This window comes from Mustela nigripes, chromosome 6 (genome assembly GCF_022355385.1).
Source record: "Mustela nigripes isolate SB6536 chromosome 6, MUSNIG.SB6536, whole genome shotgun sequence".
Classification (NCBI taxonomy): Eukaryota; Metazoa; Chordata; class Mammalia; order Carnivora; family Mustelidae; genus Mustela; species Mustela nigripes.
In genome coordinates, this window is record NC_081562.1 from 86,196,722 (window position 1) to 86,218,386 (window position 21,665).

The window sequence follows — 21,665 nt, forward strand, 5'->3', positions numbered from 1 at the left end:
CTTGAAATAAACAAATAAATAAAAATAAATAAAAGCATGGTTGTTTTCATTCTTAAAGATATTTGGTTGGTAAAAACCAGAGGGAAAAAAAGAGTAAGTTCATGAAATTCATCATTTTAAAATGTATTTTTTTAAAGGCATAGTAGTTATCAATGAGGAGGAAGGAAGCCCATATGTGGGAAAACTACCAATCCAACCAAGAAAAGGTAAAGAAAGTAACGTGTAGGCAAGATGTATGCAAGTTAAGAAAAGAGGTTAGGCTGGCCAGTTCTCAGATAAAAGAATATCCAAGATAAAAGGAAATTCAAATCCTAAGGGTTAAATTCCAAAGGTGGACAAATGCTTGCATTTACTGACAAGCTGATCCTGAATTCCAGGAAAGGTTGAGATTTTTTTGTTATCTGGTTATTGTCCCCAAAAGGATATTCTATTATGTACTAAAGATTGTCATGACCCCTTGCATACTCTTCAAGGCCATCCAGATATTTGGTTGGTAAAAACCAAGGCCATCCAGCTCCACTGGCTACTGTCCTGTTACTTTCACAATTTGATGGTTAATCACTCACAAGTAACGTTTTTCTCTTTAAAATATAACCTTTAAGGGTGCCTGGGTGGCTCAGTGGGTTAAAGCCTCTGCCTTTGGCTCAGGTCATGATCCCAGGGTCCTGGGATCAAGCCCTACATCAGGCTCTCTGCTCAGCGGGAAGCCTGCTTTCCCCCTCTCTCTGCCTGCCTCTCTGCCTACTTGTGATCTCTCTCTGTCAAATAAATAAATAAATAAATCTTTAAAATATGACCTTTAAAGGTATGCTGGTACAATGATTTTATCCCTGTTGGCACATACCATACCATTCATTTAAAAATGTAAATTTAAAAATGTAAATATGCAGACAAGTAAGATCCAGTATGCATATGCTCAGGACCTAATTTAGCATAGAATAGCAATACTGTTGGCAGTGTGTGTATGCTGTTCTTTGGTGTATCCTATATATCCTGGCTGTGTCATGTTTCCAGTTTTCTCTAGCTATCAATATTGTCCTTCAGACTGCCAGAAGGCAGGGACTGGGGGATGTTCTTCCAATTAATTTTATAAGGAGGTGCATACAGACAGATGATGAATGGAGGCTCCATGGTGGTGGACTAGCAGTGTTCTCCAAGGTTTCAATGCTGAACTTCAGAAACTGGAGCAGCCATCCTTCTGTCAACAGACCTCAGGGGCCTCAGGGCAGGAAATAAGAGATACTCATCTCTGTCCAATTTATTGGCTTCTAGTTCTTTCTTGTGCTAGCCACAGGATGGCAGCCTTCTAAATCGTCGCTTTTCCCCTGAATAACTTTACCATTTAAAAAAACAATATTTATTTATTTATTTGAGAGAGAAAGAGAGAACAGGAGAAGGAGCAGAGGGAGAGCAGGCTCCCTAATGAACAGAGCATCTGATTTATTTAGAAGAGAGAGAGAACAAGCAGAGGGAGGGGCAGAGGGAGAGGGAGGGGCAGAGGAAGACAGAGAGAAAGAATCCAACCAGATTCCCTGCTGAGCAGGGAGCCCCATGTGGGCTCCATCCCAGGACCCCAGGATCGTGACCTGAGCATGAAGGCATGATGCTTAACTGACTGAGCCACCGAGGAGCCGCAACTTCACCACCTTGTAAATCAGGGTAAACAACTTGGTTCCTAGCCAAAACTATCTACACTAAATACGCTCTACACTAAATATGCAAAATTACTAGTTATGCCCAGCATACAGGCCCCTTCCCCTGCCTTCCCAGAATCTTCCGCGGGGCCATATGCACATGAAGCATCAGTCTCACAGTTTAGTAAATGTTTCCACTTTTGTTGTGCCTCTGTCCTAGCAGTTACCTTGGGTGCTTGTCTCCCCCGACCCCCATCAGACTGTAAGTCCCTAGAAGTCCTCCCTGGCATACTCCTTTCCTAGGAGGGAAAGTCCTGAGGAGAAAAGGCTTGAATTGGATTTTGCTGGATGAATGTGGAAGGGTGATTCCAAGCAGGTCCTGGAAGGCCTTAGACAGCTGGGGGCCTGATTGCCAGCATTTTGCCCACCCTGCCAATGCCCCTGGAGTAGCACTCCCAGCCACGGTTCTGAGCACCAAGGGAATGGGTGGGAGAGAACGGTATTAAAATGTATTAAATGTATTAAAATGTAGGCAGTAGGGCTTTCACAGGGAAGCATGCAACCTCTTCTCCATTTCAGCAGTAGAAATCTTTTGAAGGCTTTTAAGGAAGACTGGTAAAATTAGATCTTGGAAGAATTAGATCTTGGAAGAATTAGATCTGGGTGGCTCAGTTGGTTAAGCAACTGCTTTTGTCTTAGGTCATGATCCTGGAGTCCCGGGATCCAGTCCCACATCAGGCTCCCTGCTCACAGGGAGTCTGCTTCTCCCTCTGACCTCTCCCTTCTCATGCTCTCTCTCTCTCTCAAATAAATAAATAAAATCTTAAAAAAAAAAAAAAAGATCTTGGAAGAATGATTCCAAAATACGGTCATTTATTTCTAGCTCCCTGACGGACGCATCTACTGGAAAATCCTGCAAGTTCTTAAGCTCCTTGTATCCAGTGTTTATACAGGACATGCAGTCAACTACACAGTAAGTGTGTAATGTGATCGGTTTGACACATAGGTATGTGTCGTTCAACAGTGTACTCATTAAACAATCACTAGAGCTTTATGAATAGTCCCATCTCTCTGAAAGCTTCCTTGTGCACACCCTCCCACCACCACCACTGGTCGGTCACTGTAGACACTACCATGCATCTCTATAAACGGGGCCAGTCTCATTCTTTCTCCAGGGCATCTGGATCTGGAGGGGACACAGAGGAAGGTGGTGGAAGTCTCTTGCTTGGAGGGCAGCCCAACACATTCCTGCAACAGATATCCCGGTTCTTTCAGCTCTAAGAGCTGCACAGTGTCCTTCCAACGTATTCTTTGTTGCTTGAGCAGGGAAGTTTGTTGTTTGCAAGCAGAGAACCCTCACGCAGTGACACCCGTCAGCCTGTCGTCACCATTTCAGAGAATGGCACCCCCAAACCCTAGTCTCTCAAGCCTAACCTAGAGTAATTCCTTACAACTTTGGTCATGTGTCCTCTTCTAACACATTCCTAAATCCTGTCCATTTTGCTCCCTGCTCAATAGTCTGTCTCCATAAAGTTGTCACTTTTTTTCCTTGTCATTGTTTCTCTGGTACCTCATATGGTGCTTGGTACAGAGCAGGGGCTGGCAAATGCTTGCATGAGTTGGGACATTGCCCATAACCCCACAAATAGAAGCAAAGAGGGAGAAGCACCGGCATGTGTGTGTTTATTAGGGTGGCAGGACGTCAAAGTACATTTTTAACTTTTTCCCAGAAGTAAATGAGAGGACTTGAATCCAGGATTTTGGATTCTAAATTCCGTGCCGTTTCCACCCTATCATTCCGGTTGTATTCTTTCTCTTCATTTGGGAGCTCCTTTTCTCCCTCCAGCCTGCTCATACACTCATGTACACCAAGTAGCAGGCTGTAAACATGGGCTATGGCTCTAAAATGTAACCCCTTTCCCCGGGTACTTGCTTGTTGGCTGAAAAGTGGGGGCAGGGGCCTGCCTTAGGGCATCTGGATTGAGCAAAGGAACTTATGGCCCCTGGCATCATTCCAACTGGGGGTCAAGGTGACTAAAACTTTCTGAACATGGGGTAGAATCGATGCCCTTACCTAAGTGGAGAACAGTGTGCGGGGCAGGGACAACTCCTTGTGTCAAAAAAAGAAAAGCAATCCATACACAGTCAGAGTAATCCTTTATTTAACAATCTGAAAATCTGTTCTTTTGGCTCTAAGTCTTGCAAAATGAGTGGTAAGTCAAAGATTTGTTCACTATTCTCTGAGTATTTGTGGTAATGTGTCTCTATGCAGACGTGTCTCCATCTACAGATGCTTAGGCTTTTTATAGTCACTTTAGGCCCACTTTACTTAATATATGAAGTCTTCTTATTCTAACAGTACTAAAAGCCTGAATTAAATATTCCCGGGAACTAAGAGTTTCTTCTCCCTAGCCTGCCGCCCTCCCTCCCCCAAGTCTGCTCCTCAGCCTCCATTAATGCTAGATCTTTCGAGACCACCAGCATTCAAACGGTTCGAGAACCTACAAAGGAATGCTAGATCTTAAGTCCCTCTGACCTATATACCCTCTAGCTGAGAAGCTTCTCTGGAGAGGTGTGTGTGGAGGTCTCGATAGTCCCTCTTCAGAGGTAGTCAGTTTGAACTGTAGATACCTAGAAAGGAAACAGGTTTGGGTTAGATGCTGACCTGCACTCCCACCAACCACATGGTAGGGCATGGGGAAAGGGCTCATTTCGCTTCTGTCGAATTATATTTCTTGTAAGGCACTGGCCTCTGTGGAGGGAGGCAGTGTGAAACTGGTTGTTGGAATTACTGTAAAGATTTGTTCACTGTCATCTCTTTAGGAGGGTTCACAGGAGAAAGTTCTTTTTCATCTTAGTATCTGGAATTGTTACTCTTAAGGACTGGGCATCGTGAACTGGGTGAACTGACCAGGTCTGCACCTTCCTCTTGGATGTTAGGGAGTGTGGAACCAACTTTGTGGTCCATCCTCCGTAATTTTATTTTAAGAATGTGTTTCTGTACTTGCCTAACTCATAGCTCTATTTTATATCATTAATTCACTTCTTCTTTTTTATTTTAAGATTTTATTTATTTGAGAGAGAGAGAGAGAGAAAGCATGAGAGAAGAGAGGTCAGAGGGAGAAGGTGACTCCCCGTGGAGCTGGGAGCCCAATGTGGGGTTGGATCTCCGGACTCTGGGATGATGACCCGAGCAGAAGGCAGTCGCTAAACCAACTGAGCCACCCAGGCACCTGCTAATTTACTTCTGAGTATATTTTGTGTGTCTGTGTACTTACCTTTTTGTGTGCCTTTTATATATCTTTTTTTTTTTTAAAGATTGTGTGTGTGTGCCCACGCATGCACGTGCGTCTAAGTGGGGAAGGGGAGGGGCAGAGGGAGAGAGAATCTTACGCAGGTTCCATGCCCAGCAAGAGGCCCATATTGGGGTTGATCTCACAAACCTGAGATCATGACCTGAACCAAAATCAAGCGTCAGACACTTAACTGACTGAGCCACCTAGGCACCCCACTTAACTCCTTTTTGAAATAAGTTCAGATTAAAATATTTAGGGGGTACCTGGGTAGCTCAGTCAGTTAAGCGTCTGCCATTGGCACAGGTCATGATCCCAGACTCTTGGGATTGAGCCCCATGTCAGGCTCTCTGTTTGGGGTGGGAGTAGGGGAAGCCTGCTACTCCCTCTCCCTCTGCCTGCCCCTCCCCTGCTTGTTCTCCCCCTCTCTGTGTCAAAAATTAGGAGATAAGGCTATGGTGAGAGGTTAAGAGGTTCAAGGACAAGCACTGGGAAAGGAGCACAGGAGCCACAAAGTCCCAGGTTACTCTTGGGTCCTCTGGCTCCCAGGCGGACTTCGCTTGACTTCACCTTGAGGATATTGTTCACTGCCAGGTTCCCCTTGTAGCCCACAGTGAGGTTTCCAGACTCTAGCCAAACCTCTGTGCACCCCCAATGCCCAGTCTTACCACTCACCCCATTCTCCATGTTATCTGGCATCCTTACCTCTTCTTGAGGCATGACATTGCTCTCTTCTGGAACGGCAGAGACATGAAGCTGAAGATCTTGGCTCTACAAAAAGAAGAGTTCTGCCCGTGAGAGGCGGCTCAACCTCTAGTCTCTCAGCTCACAAGGGTCTTCTGTGCCTTATACTTCACAAGGGTCACAGACATTATGAACAACATACAGTGTTGTTTTACTATGACCTGAGAGCATCATGGGAGGCTTTAATGTCATTTTCTATCACAGATCAAGAGACTGAGATTCCGGGGAGCCTGGGTGGCTCAGTGGGTTAAGCCGCTGCCTTCGGCTCAGGTCATGATCTCAGGGTCCTGGGATCGAGTCCCGCATCGGGTTCTCTGCTTGGCAGGGAGCCTGCTTCCCTCTCTCTCTCTCTCTCTGCCAGTCTCTCTGCCTACCTGTGATCTCTCTCTGTCAAATAAATAAATAAAATCTTTAAAAAAAAAAAAAAAGAGAGAGAGAGACTGAGATTCCAAGGGTCAAATGACCTGCTGGGACAGGAAACCAGGTCTTTGGACTCCCACTGTTTCCATGATCAGACACTGTGTGATCTGTGTGACACACATCTGTATATAAATCTATGTGGGAGGCAGTGAGGGTATAAATATAGGTTTTAAAACCACTACCTACCACTTCTAGACCAGCCCTCCTCGGGAATGCATAGCAGCTCTCACACTGAGATGTCCCTCCACTGGGGTGGTTAGGAAAGGCAAGTGGTGTGATGGTTTCTTTGGGAAAAGTTCTGGGTTCTGAGATGGGAACCCGAGGTGTGGAAGCCAGGGGAAGAAGACCTTGGCACTCTAAGGGGCCTTCTCCTTGAAGGAATTTTCCTTCTTCTTATTCCTTCCTTCAATTCCAGGCTATGAACTGCCCCAAAGGTAATACCATCTTCCAGAAAGTTACCATTCTTTAAGAGGACCTTCATTCTCTCTCAGGTGATTCAAATGCTGAGCAAGAACAGATCTGCTCACAGTTTTCTTTTTATGTACCCATTTTTATATGTGATACGTTCATAATTCTGCTTGAGTGAAAATGTGCCTTACGGTGCATCTGTAAGGGAAGGGAACTGATCTTGCAGGACACAGGCCTCTGGAGACTGATGACTCTCATAGGCTACGATCTGAGACGCTCTAGCTGCTTAATTCAAAAGGAAAAACATATCTCCTTAGCTGATGACCAAGTAATCCTAGAGCAGAGACTGGGAGTAAGGAAACACTATAAATCTCCAATACAGGGAGGTAGCTTCAGGGGGAAGGAGGCTGCACCCTGTATCTCTTTCCCAAAGAGGACAGTGTTACTGGCCTTTTCCTCAAGAATTGTATGTAGGCCCCTATCATCTCCCCTTTAATAAGATGATGCCCAAGAGGCAAACCTGTTTTATGCACTCTTTTGCTGACCCCATACTAAAATCATATACTATGTTACAAAGTCACATTTAAATGAATTTTAAATTTTCCAAGCTGTTGAATTGCTCTTTTTAGTGCAGGGCAGTGAAAAGTGGCTACACTGTACCTACACAAAATCCCACATTTCTGTGTGCTTATTCACTGTCTACTCGCCCTGCACATCTCTCCCCATCGGTAGAGCTTCCTCAGCCTAGAAGCTGGCGAGGGTAGAAAGTTTCACATCTTGCTCCATGAGGAGCTTCTGTGCCTCACGTGAATCAAGACTGAGAGCATAATAAAGCCGCCAACTCGGGTGTCAGTACCTCAGCGGAGGTGAGCTGACTGTTCTCTTCCTTGCCCTCCATCTTCTTGGCCACGTCAGACTCTGAAAAGACCTGTGGATCAAAGTGGACAATGTAGAATTCCACACCTTCCCGCCCTGGCTGCCAGCCCTGGACCCCCCCGTGCACACTAGATGGTGCCTATGGGAGCAGCAGGGGACCCATGTCCAGAGAACAGGAGGATCTCAACAGAGCCAGGTCAGCCTTCAGTGGTGTGAACTGGGTGGTGTGAACTGAGGGATCCCAGAAGTCTTAGACTCCCGCTATCTGTACAGCATAGGCCCCGATCTCCTTCAGTGGCTAAACATTTCCTCTGACCACTCTGTTTAAAACTGCAATTTAGGGCGCCTGGGAGGCTCAGTGGGTTAAGCCTCAGGTCGTGATCTCAGGGTCCTGGGATCAAGTCCCACATTGGGCTCTCTGCTCAGCAGGGAGCCTGCTTCTTCCTCTCTCTGCCTGCCTCTTTGCCTACTTGTGATCTCTCTCTGTCAAATAAATAAATAAAATCTTTAGGAAAAAAACCCCAAAAACCTGCAATTTAGCCTTTACTCCCTGTACTTAAATGTACGCTGTACTTAATTTTTCTATCTCCTATCATGACTAAATTGTCATTTTACTTATTGTTTTTTGCTTATTGTCCTTATTCCTCCCATTCCCCATCCACTAGAATGTAAGATGCAGGAAGGCAGAGAATTTTACATTTTGTTCAATGTAATAGCCTACCTCCTAGAAAAGTGCCCAGCACATAGCAGGGGGTCAGTAAATAATTAGGGAATGAATGAATAAATGAATGAATGAATGAATCTTGGTGCCATCTAGTTAAATGTCTTACTATAATCTTCTCTACAGGGCACCTGACAGATGCCCATCCTGTTTTTGTTTTCAGAAATCCCTGTGTCCCCTTTCCCCTATATTTCAAATTGGTTTTCCATATCATTTTTTTAAAAACAGAACTAATTGCTGAAAGTTCCTCTTATACTGATCCAAAATGTACTTGAAAAAAAAAATCTTTACATATAGTTCTGCCTTCAGGGATTTCATAGAGCAAGTGATACCTCTCTCCTATACAATAACCCTTTCCATGTAATTTGAATAGAATACGACTTGATTTCCCGATCCTTCACAGAACTGGTTGCTCTTCACGTGATCTCTGTCTCTATTTTATTTTATTTTTTAAAGATTTTATTTATTTATTTGACAGAGAGAAATTAGAAGTACACTGAGAGGCAGGCAGAGAGAGAGAGAAGGAAGCAGGCTCCCTGCTGAGCAGAGAGCCCGATGCGGGACTTGATCCCAGGACCCTGAGATCATGACCTAAGCCGAAGGCAGCGGCTCAACCCACTGAGCCACTCAGGCGCCCCTCTGTCTTTATTTTAACACAATCCTTTTCTCATCCATATCCTCACCTTTCAAAAGGCCGTCCCTTTTGCTTTACCTTCCCCTGTGAGTTCCTTCTTCTAGAATGCCTCTCTCATCAAAGAAGATAGACCTCAGAAATTTCCAGATGCCATTTTGCTTACTGTAGTCATAAATATGACAAACCAAAATGAGACCCTCCTCTCCACCCCCCCCCCCCAACTAAAGAAGGTAAAGCTCTAGATGCCAGCTGTGGATTCTTTACATTGGAACTCCCAGAATTTGGAGCAAAAGAAAGAAATTAGCAAGATTCTGCTCATAATAATAATATTAGAGATAATCATTTGCAGAAGTCAACTACCCTAAGAGTACATGGCACTGAATTAGTTGCTATGAATATATGAAACAATCCCCAGAACCAAAAGAGGTCCAGGAATGTCCTTAAAACTGGAATCTAGGGATACCTGGGTGGCTCAGTTGGTAAGCAACTGCCTTCAGTTCAGGTCACGCTCCTGGAGTCCCAGGATTGAGTCCCACATCGGGCTCCCTGCTCAACGGGGAGTCTTCTTCTCCTTCCGACCCTCTCTCCTCTCATACTCTCTCTCTCTCTCTCTCATATTCTCTCAAATAAATAGATAAATAAAATCTTAAAAAAAAAACAAACCTGGAATCTAATGACGTAAGATCTTATCACCTGGGACAAGCTGACTATAGTAAGGATGATATATATGGTGGTTTTAAAAGGGAATAAAGGGGCGCCTGGGTGGCTCAGTGGGTTAAGCCGCTGCCTTCGGCTCAGGTCATGATCTCGGGGTCCTGGGATCAAGTCCCGCATCGGGCTCTCTGCTCGGCAGGAGCCTGCTTCCTCCTCTCTCTCTCTCTCTGCCTGCCTCTCTGCCTACTCGTGATCTCTGTCAAATAAATAAATAAAATCTTTAAAAAAATAAATAAATAAAAGGGAATAAAGGCTTAACCTGGGGAAGCCTGGGTGGCTCAGTTGGTTAAGTGTCTGCCTTGGGCCCAGGTTATGATCCCAGAGTCCCAAGACTGAGCCCCACATTGAGCTCCCCGCTCAGTGGGGAGTCTGCTTCTCCCTCTGACCATCCCCCGTCTTGTGCTTTTTCTCTCAAATAAATAACTAAATATCTTCAAGAAAGAAAAAAAAAGGACTCAACGAGATCCAATCTCACCTCAGACATCAAGGTAGGGGAAATACAAAGTTCTTCTGGATTCAGATTGTTGATGCTTTCCTTTTCTCTGGCCTCAGAAGTTCTTACTGGCTTTTCTGGTGGCTGTGGGTCAGGAGAAACCTCTAAAGAGGTCCTAGGACTTGGAGTCCCAGCCCCCAAGAAGGCCCTGGGACTGGCAGGTGAGCCCTGCTCAGAGGCTAGAGGGCTGGAGGGTATGTTTCCTGAGGAGTGCCGGGGGCTGGGAGTGGCTCTGGGTGGAGGAGGCCTATTTGGAGGTGCTGAGGTCCTCTGGATAGAGGCTCTCTTCTTTGGTTGTTCAGCTCCTTCACTTGAGGTGCGGGTTCGGAGGACTACTTCTGGGAGAGATGAGGGCTGCTCTGAGGGGGTAAGGGCACTGCCTGGTGACGGAGAGGGCGAGCAAGGGAGAACTTCCTCCTGGGACCTGCCGCCCTCAGTGGGGGGAGAGGGCTGGGCCTGGGCGGGACCGTTGCAAGCAGGCTGGGACTCTTCCTCCTCAGAGGAGCTGGTTTCCGACTCTTCCTCCTCCGTCTCCTTGTCTTTAATCTCAGAATCCTTTTCTCCTGGGGCCAAATCAGATGCCAGCTCTTCTTCACTTGCAGAGACAGAATCCCTCTCATTCTTCAAAGGAAGTGCAGTGGGACTGGTAGGTGAGGTCAGGGGGCTGGAGACTGCAGACGTAGGAACTGGGGAAGAAATGACTAGAGAGCGTCTGCTGCTGCTGAGAAAACACAAGCATTCGGATTCAGGAGAGCTCAAAACTGGAAGCAACCCAACACTCCTAATAAATAACGAGGCACGCATGTAATAATAAGACACAACAGAGCAACGTATGAGAAAGTCTGTGTACCTCGCAATCATCCTTCATAAGGTGAGAAAGAGGCTATAAAATTTTATCCATATCACAATCTCAATTATATAAAAATATATAAAGAAAACAAGACTAGAAAAAAAAACACAGCAAAACACCGACAAAATATTTTCTCTGTGGGAAGGATTCCCTGGGTGATAGGTATACAGGTGGTGCTTGCGGATTCTGTACTTGCAAGTTCACCTCCTCCCTAAAACCTATTTGCCACTCCAAAATTAATTCTCATGACGCCTTTGCAGCGAGCTGCGGACATACATGAGCTTTGAAAGATGAGTGCCTAGACGAGCACTTTCCCAGCTGAGGTCTAAGAAGGCAATCCTCTGCTGTGTTTTGGCTCTTACACTGCAAATGTGTCCATCTGGCCATGTTTTTCACATTGTTGTGCTTTTTGTTGGTGATTCTCTTGTTTAAAATGGTCTCCAAGTATAGCACTAAAGTGCTCAGGGCCAGAAAACTGTGACATGCCTTACAGAGAAATAATACGTTAGAGAAGCTTCCCTCCAGCATGAATTATGGTGCTGTTGGCTAGAAGTTCAATATGAAGGAATCAATGATATATATTATTTGCTTATTTAGAGAGTGAGCACAAGATGGGGGAGAAGCAGAGGCAGAGGAGAATCTCAAGCAGACTCAACGCTGGGCACAGAGCCTGACCTGGGGCTCAATTCCACAACCCTGAGATCATGACCTGAGTGGAAATCCAGAGTCAGATGCATAACCAACTGAACCAGGCAGGCACCCTAGCAATATGTAGCAAATAAGGTGTCTTTAAATAGAAACACACAGCAGATGAGGTTATGTATTGATTGGCTGATGAAGATGCTGGGAGCAGAAACTCACAGGAACCTAATGCTGTGTTTACCTTAGCAGCAATGGTTCAGTATTCACGAATCTGGTGCTCGCCGTTACTTTATAGAACACGAGCACCACGGATAATGAAATTGACTGTAACGTTTATCAAGTATGCTGGATACTGGGCTGAGTGCTTCTACAGTCAACATCAGTTTGACTCCTTCTCGCCTGCTCAGGTGCCTCCTACGTACTGTCCACAAGCAGATTAAGCAATCCACAAATATTTACTTGACAGGTACCAATTATGTAGGCACAAGGATGGGAGACAGGCATAGGAAGAGAGAGAGAGAAACTTCGTTTCTGCCTTGTGGGAGTTTCTGACGTGAGATAATCTGAGTGACAGAGGTTCCTTCTAGCACTAGCATTCTTGGAGTCAGCAGGTTTAGAAGGCCCAGGACATAGCAAGATAAAAACCAGATTTCCCTACAAGGTTCTGGGACATCTTGGTTTAAATGATAGTAGGTTTCAGATGAAGAGACAGAAAGAACTCTGGCTTTTAATGCTGGGAAAAGGAGAAACAGAATTTTTTAGAGCAAAAGGGAGTTCATCTGGAAAATCTACACTGACCCTTTAGTGATGATTTTTAACAGTCTATAACAAATTGCTAAATGAATAGTACTAATAACAAATATGAGCCTGATTCTTCCTTCAAGTCCCAAGGTCAGTTTCACCATCTCCTTTTAAAGTCCTCCCTGACCATCCATATGATGGCAAGTACCTTCTTCTCTGGAATTCCTGCTGGTCTCATCAGGTACTTAGTATGGGCAAACTTATTTTGTTCCTCATCTCCTTAGGTACACTTCCTGCCCTTCCAACTTTTGGTAAATCACCCAAAGGACACGTCTCCTGTCTTTGGATCCCTAACTCTCAGCATAAAACCCTGTACGTAGTGGGAACTTAAATCTTCCTGAGCAAAGGCCTCAGAATGAGAAAGTGATCACATTCTAAAGGACAGCTGAATTGTTCTACAAGTCAAATTTTTAAAAAAACGTAAATAATCTAGAGATGACCAGATGGCTCAGTTGGTTAAGCTTCTGCCTTCAGCTCAGGTCATGATCCCAGAGTCCTTGGATCAAGCCCTGCATTGGGCTCCTTGCTCAGCAGGGAGCCTGTTGCTCCCTCTGCCTGTGCTTGCTCTCTCTGACAAATAAATAAATAAAATCTTTAAAAAAATTTAAAAAGATAAACAATCTAAATGAAAAATGTGAAAATAAGGATAAACAGGAAGGCCCCAGGAAGGAACCTTAAATGGCCAATAACATGGAAAGAAGTTCAAGCTAGCTAGCAATTGTGGAGATATGAATTAAAGTTGCAAAAAAAAAAATCCATTTCATATCTGTTAGTTTGGAAAAATTAGTAAGTCTGACAAGGTCATGTGTAGCAAGAATATGGAGCAACAGGGGCTTTTATCTGCTGCTAGTGGGTTATAAACTGGGCACTTTAGAAAGCGGCAGGACAATGCCAATGTCTGGTAAGGCTGAAGAGGCCCAGATGCATGGCCTGTGACTCGGCAACTCCACTCCCAGTACCCTAAAGACACTCTTGGTAACAGTCATAGGAGCCATGTAAAATGTGTCCATTGCAACATTATTTGTAAGAGCAGGAAACTGGAAATATGAGCAGGAGGACGGATACATAAATTGTAGACTAGCTCCACAACAGCATCCGTAACCAGGAAAGGAAAGACCAGAGCTGGCAACGTGCAGCAGCAGGGCCCATGACCCTCACAAAGAGTACAGAGAGAGCAAAAGGAGTTGCAGAGGTACATATGTAGTATAATTCCATTTTATAAATTTTAAAAACATGCAAAATGGTAGTTTCTGTGGGTATATATGTGTGCCAAAAAGTAAAAAGAAAAGCATGGGAAAAGCAGATACTGAATTTAAGACAGTGGTTACCTTAGATGAGGGGGCAGGATGGGTGGGGAGGCGGATACTGGGGACCTGAATAGTACATAGGATAGTTGATTTCATAGATTGGGTGATAGCTGTATGGCTACTTATTGTATTCTTTGTTAGTGCATCGTTCTTTATACCTTTAGTGATCGCTGAAATAGTTCACACAAAGAAAAAGGATTTATATAGAGCCATAATACAAATAACTAACAATATGATGGGCGTGAACACGAAGGGAAGGCCAGGATCAGGTACAGCGAGAGTGCTGCGTATGTTGACAGGAGACACGAAGGAGCAAGAAGTCTCAGAGGAGGGCGCCTGGGTGGCTCAGTGGGTTAAGCCGCTGCCTTCGGCTCAGGTCATGATCTCAGGGTCCTGGGATCGAGTCCCGCATCGGGCTCTCTGCTCAGCAGGAGCCTGCTTCCTCCTCTCTCTCTCTCTGCCTGCCTCTCTGCCTACTTGTGATCTCTCTCTGTAAAATAAATAAATAAAATCTTTAAAAAAAAAAAAAAAAAAAAAAAGAAGTCTCAGAGGAGTTGCTCACCTGGATACTCCCTTCACCACAAAGACTTTGTTGGAATGCTGCTTCTCCAGTTTGCTCATCACCTCGTAGAGACTGTGGTTCAGCTACAGCCAGCAAGAGAGATGGGTGGCTAGCTGGTAGGGACCTGAGACAGACATATCCCTTCTCCTCTCCCTTTCACACAGTTCCCAAAACAATACCCTCCCCACCCTTAACTATAAAATTCCCCTTCATCTCTTTGGCACTAGCGTCCAGGACCCTGCCTGATGCCCCTTCTTCCTGGACTGTGTCTAAGTTCTGCCTCTTCTGTCAGAAGGGCGGCTCTCTCAAGGCTGGGTCCTTGATGTTTGATGTTTAAGTTGAGGTTCTAGATTCTCTCAGGTAATCCAGGGAAGAAATACTAACGAGGCACACCATCATTTAGCTAAAGCAAGTGTGGAGAGGAATATGTGAATGTGTACATGGATTTAATTAACATTGTGGCAGAACCAAGTCTCAGAAACCTGGGACTAGAAAAGGTCCCATGAGGTGGTGTTCTGGGGCTGCCTCTCACTGAACAGGACTGGCCTTCTCCATTCATACCCAGCTACCTGAGAGACTGACCTGTATTTAAACACTGCCCCCTTTGCTCCCTAGCAACACAAGATAAAGGTTTCACAGCTTGGTTCCGCATTTCAGCTCTTCCTTCCACAGGCTAACCTCCTTTATTTATCTGAAGGTCAAATCTGGTTGCCATTATTCAGTTGTTCATGGAGACAAGGAGGGCCCTCTGATGTGTACACCTGTGCTTTAACACAGTTCAACACAGTCAGTTGAGGGCTCAAACCTGCTACGATCAATATTTAATGTGATTATGTACATTTAGGGCTACTTTCCTATTTCCTAGAAAAACCCACCTAGGTGTCTACCTTGGGTGGAGGTTTCTCACCTTGCTCATCTCCCTGTAGAAGACGTCCCTCAGGTTGGAAATGTTTTGGAAGATGGTCACATAACATCCAATACGACTGTCAGGAGGCAAAAAAAAAACAAAAAACAACATCAAAAAATAAAACAATAACAAAAAACCCCACAACAACACATCTGGGTAAGGTTAGTAAAGGAAACCTTTTGAAATACAAGGTGGAAGCTTAAGTCAACACCTGCCAACACCAAGATCCTCAGAGAAAAGCACCCCATACCCTAGACTGTGGATGTTCTGGAATCTGGACTTGTCAAGTCAGGCCAGGAGTACACTTGACTCTTGGAAGAGGGTGGGAAGGTCAGAGGAGACACTTATCAGTCCAGTCTGACATCAAAGTAGGAGAGACCTCTAGTTGCATGAAGCTCTCTTGATTCAGGCTCTTTAGGTATTAAAGTAGATATGAATGAAAGTACTGTGAGGCCTTTTTAAAGTGTGCTCTAAATATAAGGTCATGTGATAATAATTATTATAATAAATAATTACTCTTTCTTGTTACACACTACTTGGACTGCTATGGAGTGGTGTGCACATTAGTGGAATTCTACTATAAATGAATTGGGGCAGTTTACATTTAAAGAAACTGTATTAAATTCCAGTGCTATTTAAATCACGAGTCACATAAACAGTGTTTGAATATACATGTAGTTATTTAAAAGGCTCCATCATACACAGAATAATATTAAGTGGCAACAGAAAATACTGACTATAGCTACATTGCAGCATATCTTGTACAACGAAAATAGGATACAAAGAGAATTTCTACCCAGATACATCTAAAACACTTTCACCTTCTGTGCAGCAAAGACATCATTAATAGAAATAATCATCCCGTGGTTTATCTTCTAGATCAATCTGGATGTTCAAGAACCAAGCTCATTTAAAACAATAGACACTGAAGCATGAAACCAGATATTCCTAGCTCCTATGATGACAGTAATTGACTTGCCAAGATCACTCCTAGCCGATAAGCATCTTGCCTTGAAACCAGAAAAGCTGGCAGGCCAAGCAGGGTTATCTCTGTATTGCAGATGAAGAAACCAGCATCTGGGGTGATAAGGCCATTTGCCTAATATCATCCAGCCAGCCAGTAGCAGGGCTGAGGCAACATCCTGCTCTGGGAACAGAGCTCTTTTCTTGAGGCGACATGCTTGGGTTGCCAGGTAACCTGGGCCTCCTTAGGCCCAGAAATCTAGGCCTTTCCTGATTGTCAACCATTACCTGTGATAAAGAACAGGCAGCTCCTCCAGCAGTTCCTGGTTCAAGTCTTCAAACACACTCTGGGCTTTGTTGAACTCTTCTTCTGCCTGGGGGGGGGGGGGGGGGGGGGTAAAAGAGACAGGACAGATTCCCTCAATCTGGAATCTGAGGCTTGAGGCGGCCGCATATCTTCCCTGCATTCTTTTTAGGGACTTGGCTTACCTGGAGCCACACCTCTCCTTCCCCAGACCCGTGTCCTCCCCAGCCTTGGCATCTCTGACTACCCTTTGAGCACTGGTGTCAGGGAAAATGGGATTTCCTTTGGGACGCTGGATGCTGAATTTATCATTTCCTAAACCCGGCTTGGCCCAGTGACTTGCCACTGTTACGGAGGGGAGAGAGGGCAGGAAGGTTTCACCGTTTTGTTTTGTTTTGTGTTTTTTTTTTTTTTTTTTACCTTGGCAGTCTTGGCCTCATCTTTCTTCTTGGCATTCTGAACCGCCTCCAGGTGGTGTCGGGCACTGTCATAGTCCACAAGTTTCCGACCCCGCTTGGCAATTCTTTCCTAAACCAGAGTCAGGAGAGAGGGCCTTGATACTCACTTTTCAGCGGATGGGATGCAGGTTAACAGAGTAGCAAACAAACTGGGTCCTATTACCAAATTTCACTTTCTAACAGCTTGGAGCCCATGGACTTTCTGTTGCTATTTGGAAAGAATGGGGATTCTCATTGCGGATGGCAGCGGGGATGGGAAGAGAGAGGAAAATCCTACAGAGTTCGTGGAAGCCTGCACTAAAAGTTAATATTTCCTATGAACCCACTAAAAAACTGGGTTCAGGCTCCAGGAGCAATGGCCTTGAGGATCCAGCTGAATTCAAAGTCAGGAAATGGGGGTCTTACTCCCAGTGCTGCCACCTATTAGCCTTGTGCCGGAGGGCAAGTCACATCTCTTCTAGAACTTCAGCAGCCTCATCTGCTCTACAGTGTTATTTTAAAGATCAAACGCTGACTACAAAGTGCTTTGAAAACCCTAAAGCGTAATAAAAGTAGTAAATTATGGTGTACACCGAGAGAGCATCTTCGCAGTCTCATCTGAACTACAAATCCAATCCTAGATTTTGCTAGGATCTTAGTGATTGTCTGGTCCAACTTCCTATTTCATACATGGAGCTTCTCTGTAATACTCAAAATCAGTAGTTCAACTTTTGCTTGAAGTTGAACTTCAACTCCCAACTTCACAGTATATTTCAGTGTTTGAAAGCTCTCTGAGAAACTTAAATCAGGATCCCTCTAATTTCTCCGTATGAATCTATAAGCAGCGCAGTGCCTGACAAGGTAGAAGCTTCATAAATCTGAGTTGAATGAATCAATGAATTCTAACTATGCTCTCTGAAACTATTTAGAACAGGCTGCATCCCTCTTTCACCTAACAGACCTCCCAGTACTGGAAGATAATTGTTATGACTCATGATTCCTCCAAGTTTCCTCTTCTCTACAATAAACATATCAGTTTTTTTTTTTAAGATTTTATTTTATTTATTTGACAGACAGAGATCACAAGTAGGCAGAGAGGCAGGCAGAGAGAGAGGAGGAAGCAGTCTCCCTGCTGAGCAAAGAGCCCCATGCAGGGCTTGATCCCAGGACCCTGAGATCATGCCCTGAGCCGAAGGCAGAGGCTTTAACCCACTGAGCCACCTAGGTGCCCCATATATCAGCTAGTTTTTTAAAAAAATTTTTACTTACTAATTTGTCAGAGAGAGAGAGAGAGAGAGAGCACAAGCAGGGGGAATGGCAGAGGGAGAGGGAGAAGCAGGTGGTCTGCTGAGCAAGGAGCCCCATGTGGGAATCGATTCCAGGACTCTGGGATCATGACCTAAGCTGAAGGCAGCCGCTTAACCAGCTGAGCCACCCAGGCATCCCTATTAGCTATTTTTTCTTTTCATCACTTAAATGGATGCCTTGACCTGGATCTAATTCAAAACCCACTCGGATCTAGTTCACTGAAACTTAATTCTAAACATGCCCTTGGGGCGCCTGGGTGGCTCAGTCATTAAGTGTCTTTCTTGGGCTCAGGTTATGATCCCTGGCTCCTGGAATCGAGCCCCCCATCAGGCTCCCTGCCCAGCAAGAAGCCTGCTTCTCCCTCTCCCACTTCCCCTGCTTGTGTTTCCTCCCTTGCTATTTCTGTCAAATAATAATAAATAAAATCTTAAAAATAAATAAATAAAATAAACTTGTTGAACATCACTAAAAATATATATGTATATATACAAATATATAAAATAAGTAAATAAATAAACATACATGCCCTTCACACCTTTAACCCTCTACCCTAACCCTCCTATCCAGCCCCTGATTTTTACATCTTTTTCCTAAGCTTCATTCCTAACCGTGGGCTTGAACTCTACTTAGGATGTTGACCCCGTATGTCCTTTTACCTCTGGGGGCCCCCCTCGACTCTGAAACTGATTACCTTAATCTCGCTGAACTGGGCTACGTAGTTTTCCATGGTCCTCAAAGCCTGGTCAGCTAGTTTCTCTTCATAGTCTTCCCAAAGAAGATCATTATTCTGTGGGGCAGAGGGCAGAGGACAGAGGTGAGGGCCCCGCTTCTCGGCAACAACTGTATACCAGGGAAAACCCAAATCCTTTCTGTAGCAAACTGCCTTTTTGGAGTGCTGTGTTTAGAATGTCACGTTGGGTTCCGGCAAAGGGTCAGATGAAGAAACAGCCCTACCCCTAGGAACTGCCCTGTAACAGCCTGGCCATACATTCAGGGACAAGAACAGGAGAAGGCAGTCAGAGTCCTGGACTCTAGAGCTTGAAGGACAGGGAAATTTGGAAAGAAAAAACTGCATGAAGTTAGTTTTCCAAGACAACCAGTTGGGTTTTATGTAGGTACGGCTTCTGTAAGGTTTTAAGGAGGGGAAGATGGCTGACCGCAGAGGCATCCGCAGACCAGGGAACACTTGTCTTTACCTTCACGGTTGTTGCTTTGTGCTACCACCCATGACTGAGGCTATACACATGAGGGGTTCAGACTGGCTCCTTTGCTTTCCTGTTTGCTCAGATGGAGAAGATAAGAGAAGGCTGAAATGAGGGCAGGGGTGAGTGCAGAAGACCTCTAAAGCCAGGACGCTCTTACCCCTGCAATGGCCTTCAGCTCCTCGTGACCGTCCCACTCGCTGCTGTAGATCTCCTGCAGGGTTTCTGACACTCTCTTCGAGCTTTCATGCATCACTGAAAGGACAGAAGTTGGTCCTACCATACCTTCCCCCCAGGGAGGCTGCTGTAACCATCCGGGTGAACGGGCAGACCAGCTGGTCCACCCCAAAGGATGCATACCCAGAAGGTTTGGGTGATCCGTGGAAAACTGGGGGGGCTGGGACAGGAAAGGCCGCTCTTCCTATGCCCACAAGTTGTGGGCATCAGGGGCAGACAAGTGATAAAATGCCTGAGAATGGTTGGTTTTCTTTCCATCCCCAGAGCCCTCAGAGGCTCGCTTCTCCTGTGTGACACACTACCCACCTTTGACTGCATTAAGGAAGTTCTTCAGGTCTTTGTAGAGCTTCTGGCCTTCTGCCTGGAAGGGAGAAGTGTTTTTGGTGACCAAAGAGATACATTTGGAGAGATGCTTTAGAGGTCAAGGTAGAGAAGTTAGGTTAGAAGCAGAAATCAGCCCTGGAATTTGCAAATGGTATAAATCAGCCTCTGTTCTCTATACCCAGAAGTTGTAGGTTGTCTTTTTGGGGGCAGTTTCTGTTCGGAGATTGTTCCTATGGCATTGGCAGGCCTTCTTGCCTCTGTTCTCTCTTCTAGTGAACAGAAGCCTATACCCCAGGTCCTCTGCTGAAATTTAAGTGTCCTACATGACTGTGTCTATGCGATCCTCTGGCTTACACCTTCCTCTCTGGGTAAGTAATCTGCCACTATCTTCTGCAGACACTCAGCCTTCTCCTCCCCTGAACCCCCATACGGGCCGTCCTTCTCCTCCCCTGACATCCTTCTCTGCCTTGCCTCCCTTTACCTTCCCCTTCCATCAGTCACGTGCTTTACACTTCTCTTCCAAATGGCTCATCACTGATTCTCCTCCTGTTTCAACTCCGATGGCCTCATCTATAGCTCTGTCTACCCAACCTTATCTTCGCTCCTGTGTTCCAATTCTCAATTTTTTTTAGGCTGGGCCTCACAAGCACAGCCTAGCTCTCCTCCCTGGAAAATGAAGAAGAAGGGAGAAAAGAAGAGGAAGGTATCACTCAAGTTTGGACATTCAAATCTCCAACCCAACAGATGAACCACTTTTGTTTTAACTCTAACAAATAAATGTCAATTTAGCTTCTGTTTCTTGAATACTGCCAGCAACCAGAAACTCATGACCTCTTGTGAAGGTTGTGCTTCGATTTTATTTATTCGTAAATATTTTATTTATTTATTTATTTATTTATTTATTTTATTCATGTGTGAGAGGGAGAGAGAGAGGGAGAGCACACAAGCAGGGGGAGCAGTAGGTAGAGGGAGAAGCAGGTTCCCCCCTGAGCAAGGAGCCCGATGAGGGACTTGATCCTAGGACCCTGGGATCATGACCTGAGCCGAAGGCAGACAGTTAACCGACTGAGACACCCAGGCAGCATCCCTGTGCTTTAATTTTAAATAGCTATTCTAGGGCGCCTGGGTGGCTCAGTGGGTTAAGCCGCTGCCTTCGGCTCGGGTCATGATCTCAGGGTCCTGGGATCGGGTCCCACATCGGGCTCTCTGCTCAGCAGGGAGCCTGCTTCCCTCTCTCTCTCTCTGCCTGCCTCTCCATCTACTTGTGATTTCTGTCAAATAAATAAATAAAATCCTTAAAAAAAAAAAATAGCTCTTCTACAACTCTGGCCCACTGCTCTCAGGCTGGCCTTCTGTACTCAGAGCAGATCTGGTATCTCTCGCACATGTTGGAAGACATCCTTCCCAGACCCTGCACCGAGTCCTGTCTTTCATAGGCTCCCTCTGTTGTTGCTCCTAGCATTATTTAAAGCCTTTTCTGATTCTCTTTCCTCTGCGAGGACTCCAGTTTCTAGAAGTTGTATGAGAAGGGAGTTTGAGGCCAGACCACTGACATTTGGAGCGTGACTTCTGGAGTGTGGGCCTGGACTGAAAGAGGCAGCCCACTGAAAGGTAAACCACAGGGCAGGGCCAATAGGGCCGAACAGTGATCCTCACACCAGTTCTGGGGAAGGAGTATTTAAGTTAAGATGTATTATGCATATACCATAAAGCACTTAAGAACTTGTTCATTTGTTTTATTTTCTTGTGTTCAGCACTAGATAGGTTCAGTAAGCAAACAAACAGTATAAAAAAATTTATGGGTGAAAAACTGAAAATCAGAAAATTCTACCTAACAACGTAAGATTTTTTTTTTAATCTGTGGGATGGCACCTGGGGGGCTCA

At 45.1% G+C, this 21,665-nt stretch overlaps 1 protein-coding gene across 3 annotated transcripts in view; it reads right to left on the bottom strand.

The window, feature by feature from the left end:
• Positions 1 to 3,774: 3,774 nt before the first annotated feature.
• Positions 3,775 to 21,665, bottom strand: part of BIN2 (bridging integrator 2) — a 32,060-nt gene continuing 14,169 nt past the window's right edge. For 2 of the 3 annotated variants that reach the window (XM_059403143.1, XM_059403145.1), the window contains exons 3-13: positions 19,764 to 19,818; positions 19,381 to 19,475; positions 18,710 to 18,805; positions 16,694 to 16,801; positions 16,258 to 16,343; positions 15,007 to 15,082; positions 14,100 to 14,182; positions 9,920 to 10,658; positions 7,356 to 7,427; positions 5,633 to 5,698; positions 3,775 to 4,265 (exon numbers count right to left, since the gene is read on the bottom strand). In XM_059403143.1, coding sequence (XP_059259126.1) covers positions 4,236 to 4,265; positions 5,633 to 5,698; positions 7,356 to 7,427; positions 9,920 to 10,658; positions 14,100 to 14,182; positions 15,007 to 15,082; positions 16,258 to 16,343; positions 16,694 to 16,801; positions 18,710 to 18,805; positions 19,381 to 19,475; positions 19,764 to 19,818 — 1,506 coding nt within the window. In that variant the 3' untranslated portion in view covers positions 3,775 to 4,235. The remainder of the gene's footprint in view (positions 4,266 to 5,632; positions 5,699 to 7,355; positions 7,428 to 9,919; positions 10,659 to 14,099; positions 14,183 to 15,006; positions 15,083 to 16,257; positions 16,344 to 16,693; positions 16,802 to 18,709; positions 18,806 to 19,380; positions 19,476 to 19,763; positions 19,819 to 21,665) is intronic. The other variant, XM_059403144.1, reaches the window with a different exon arrangement.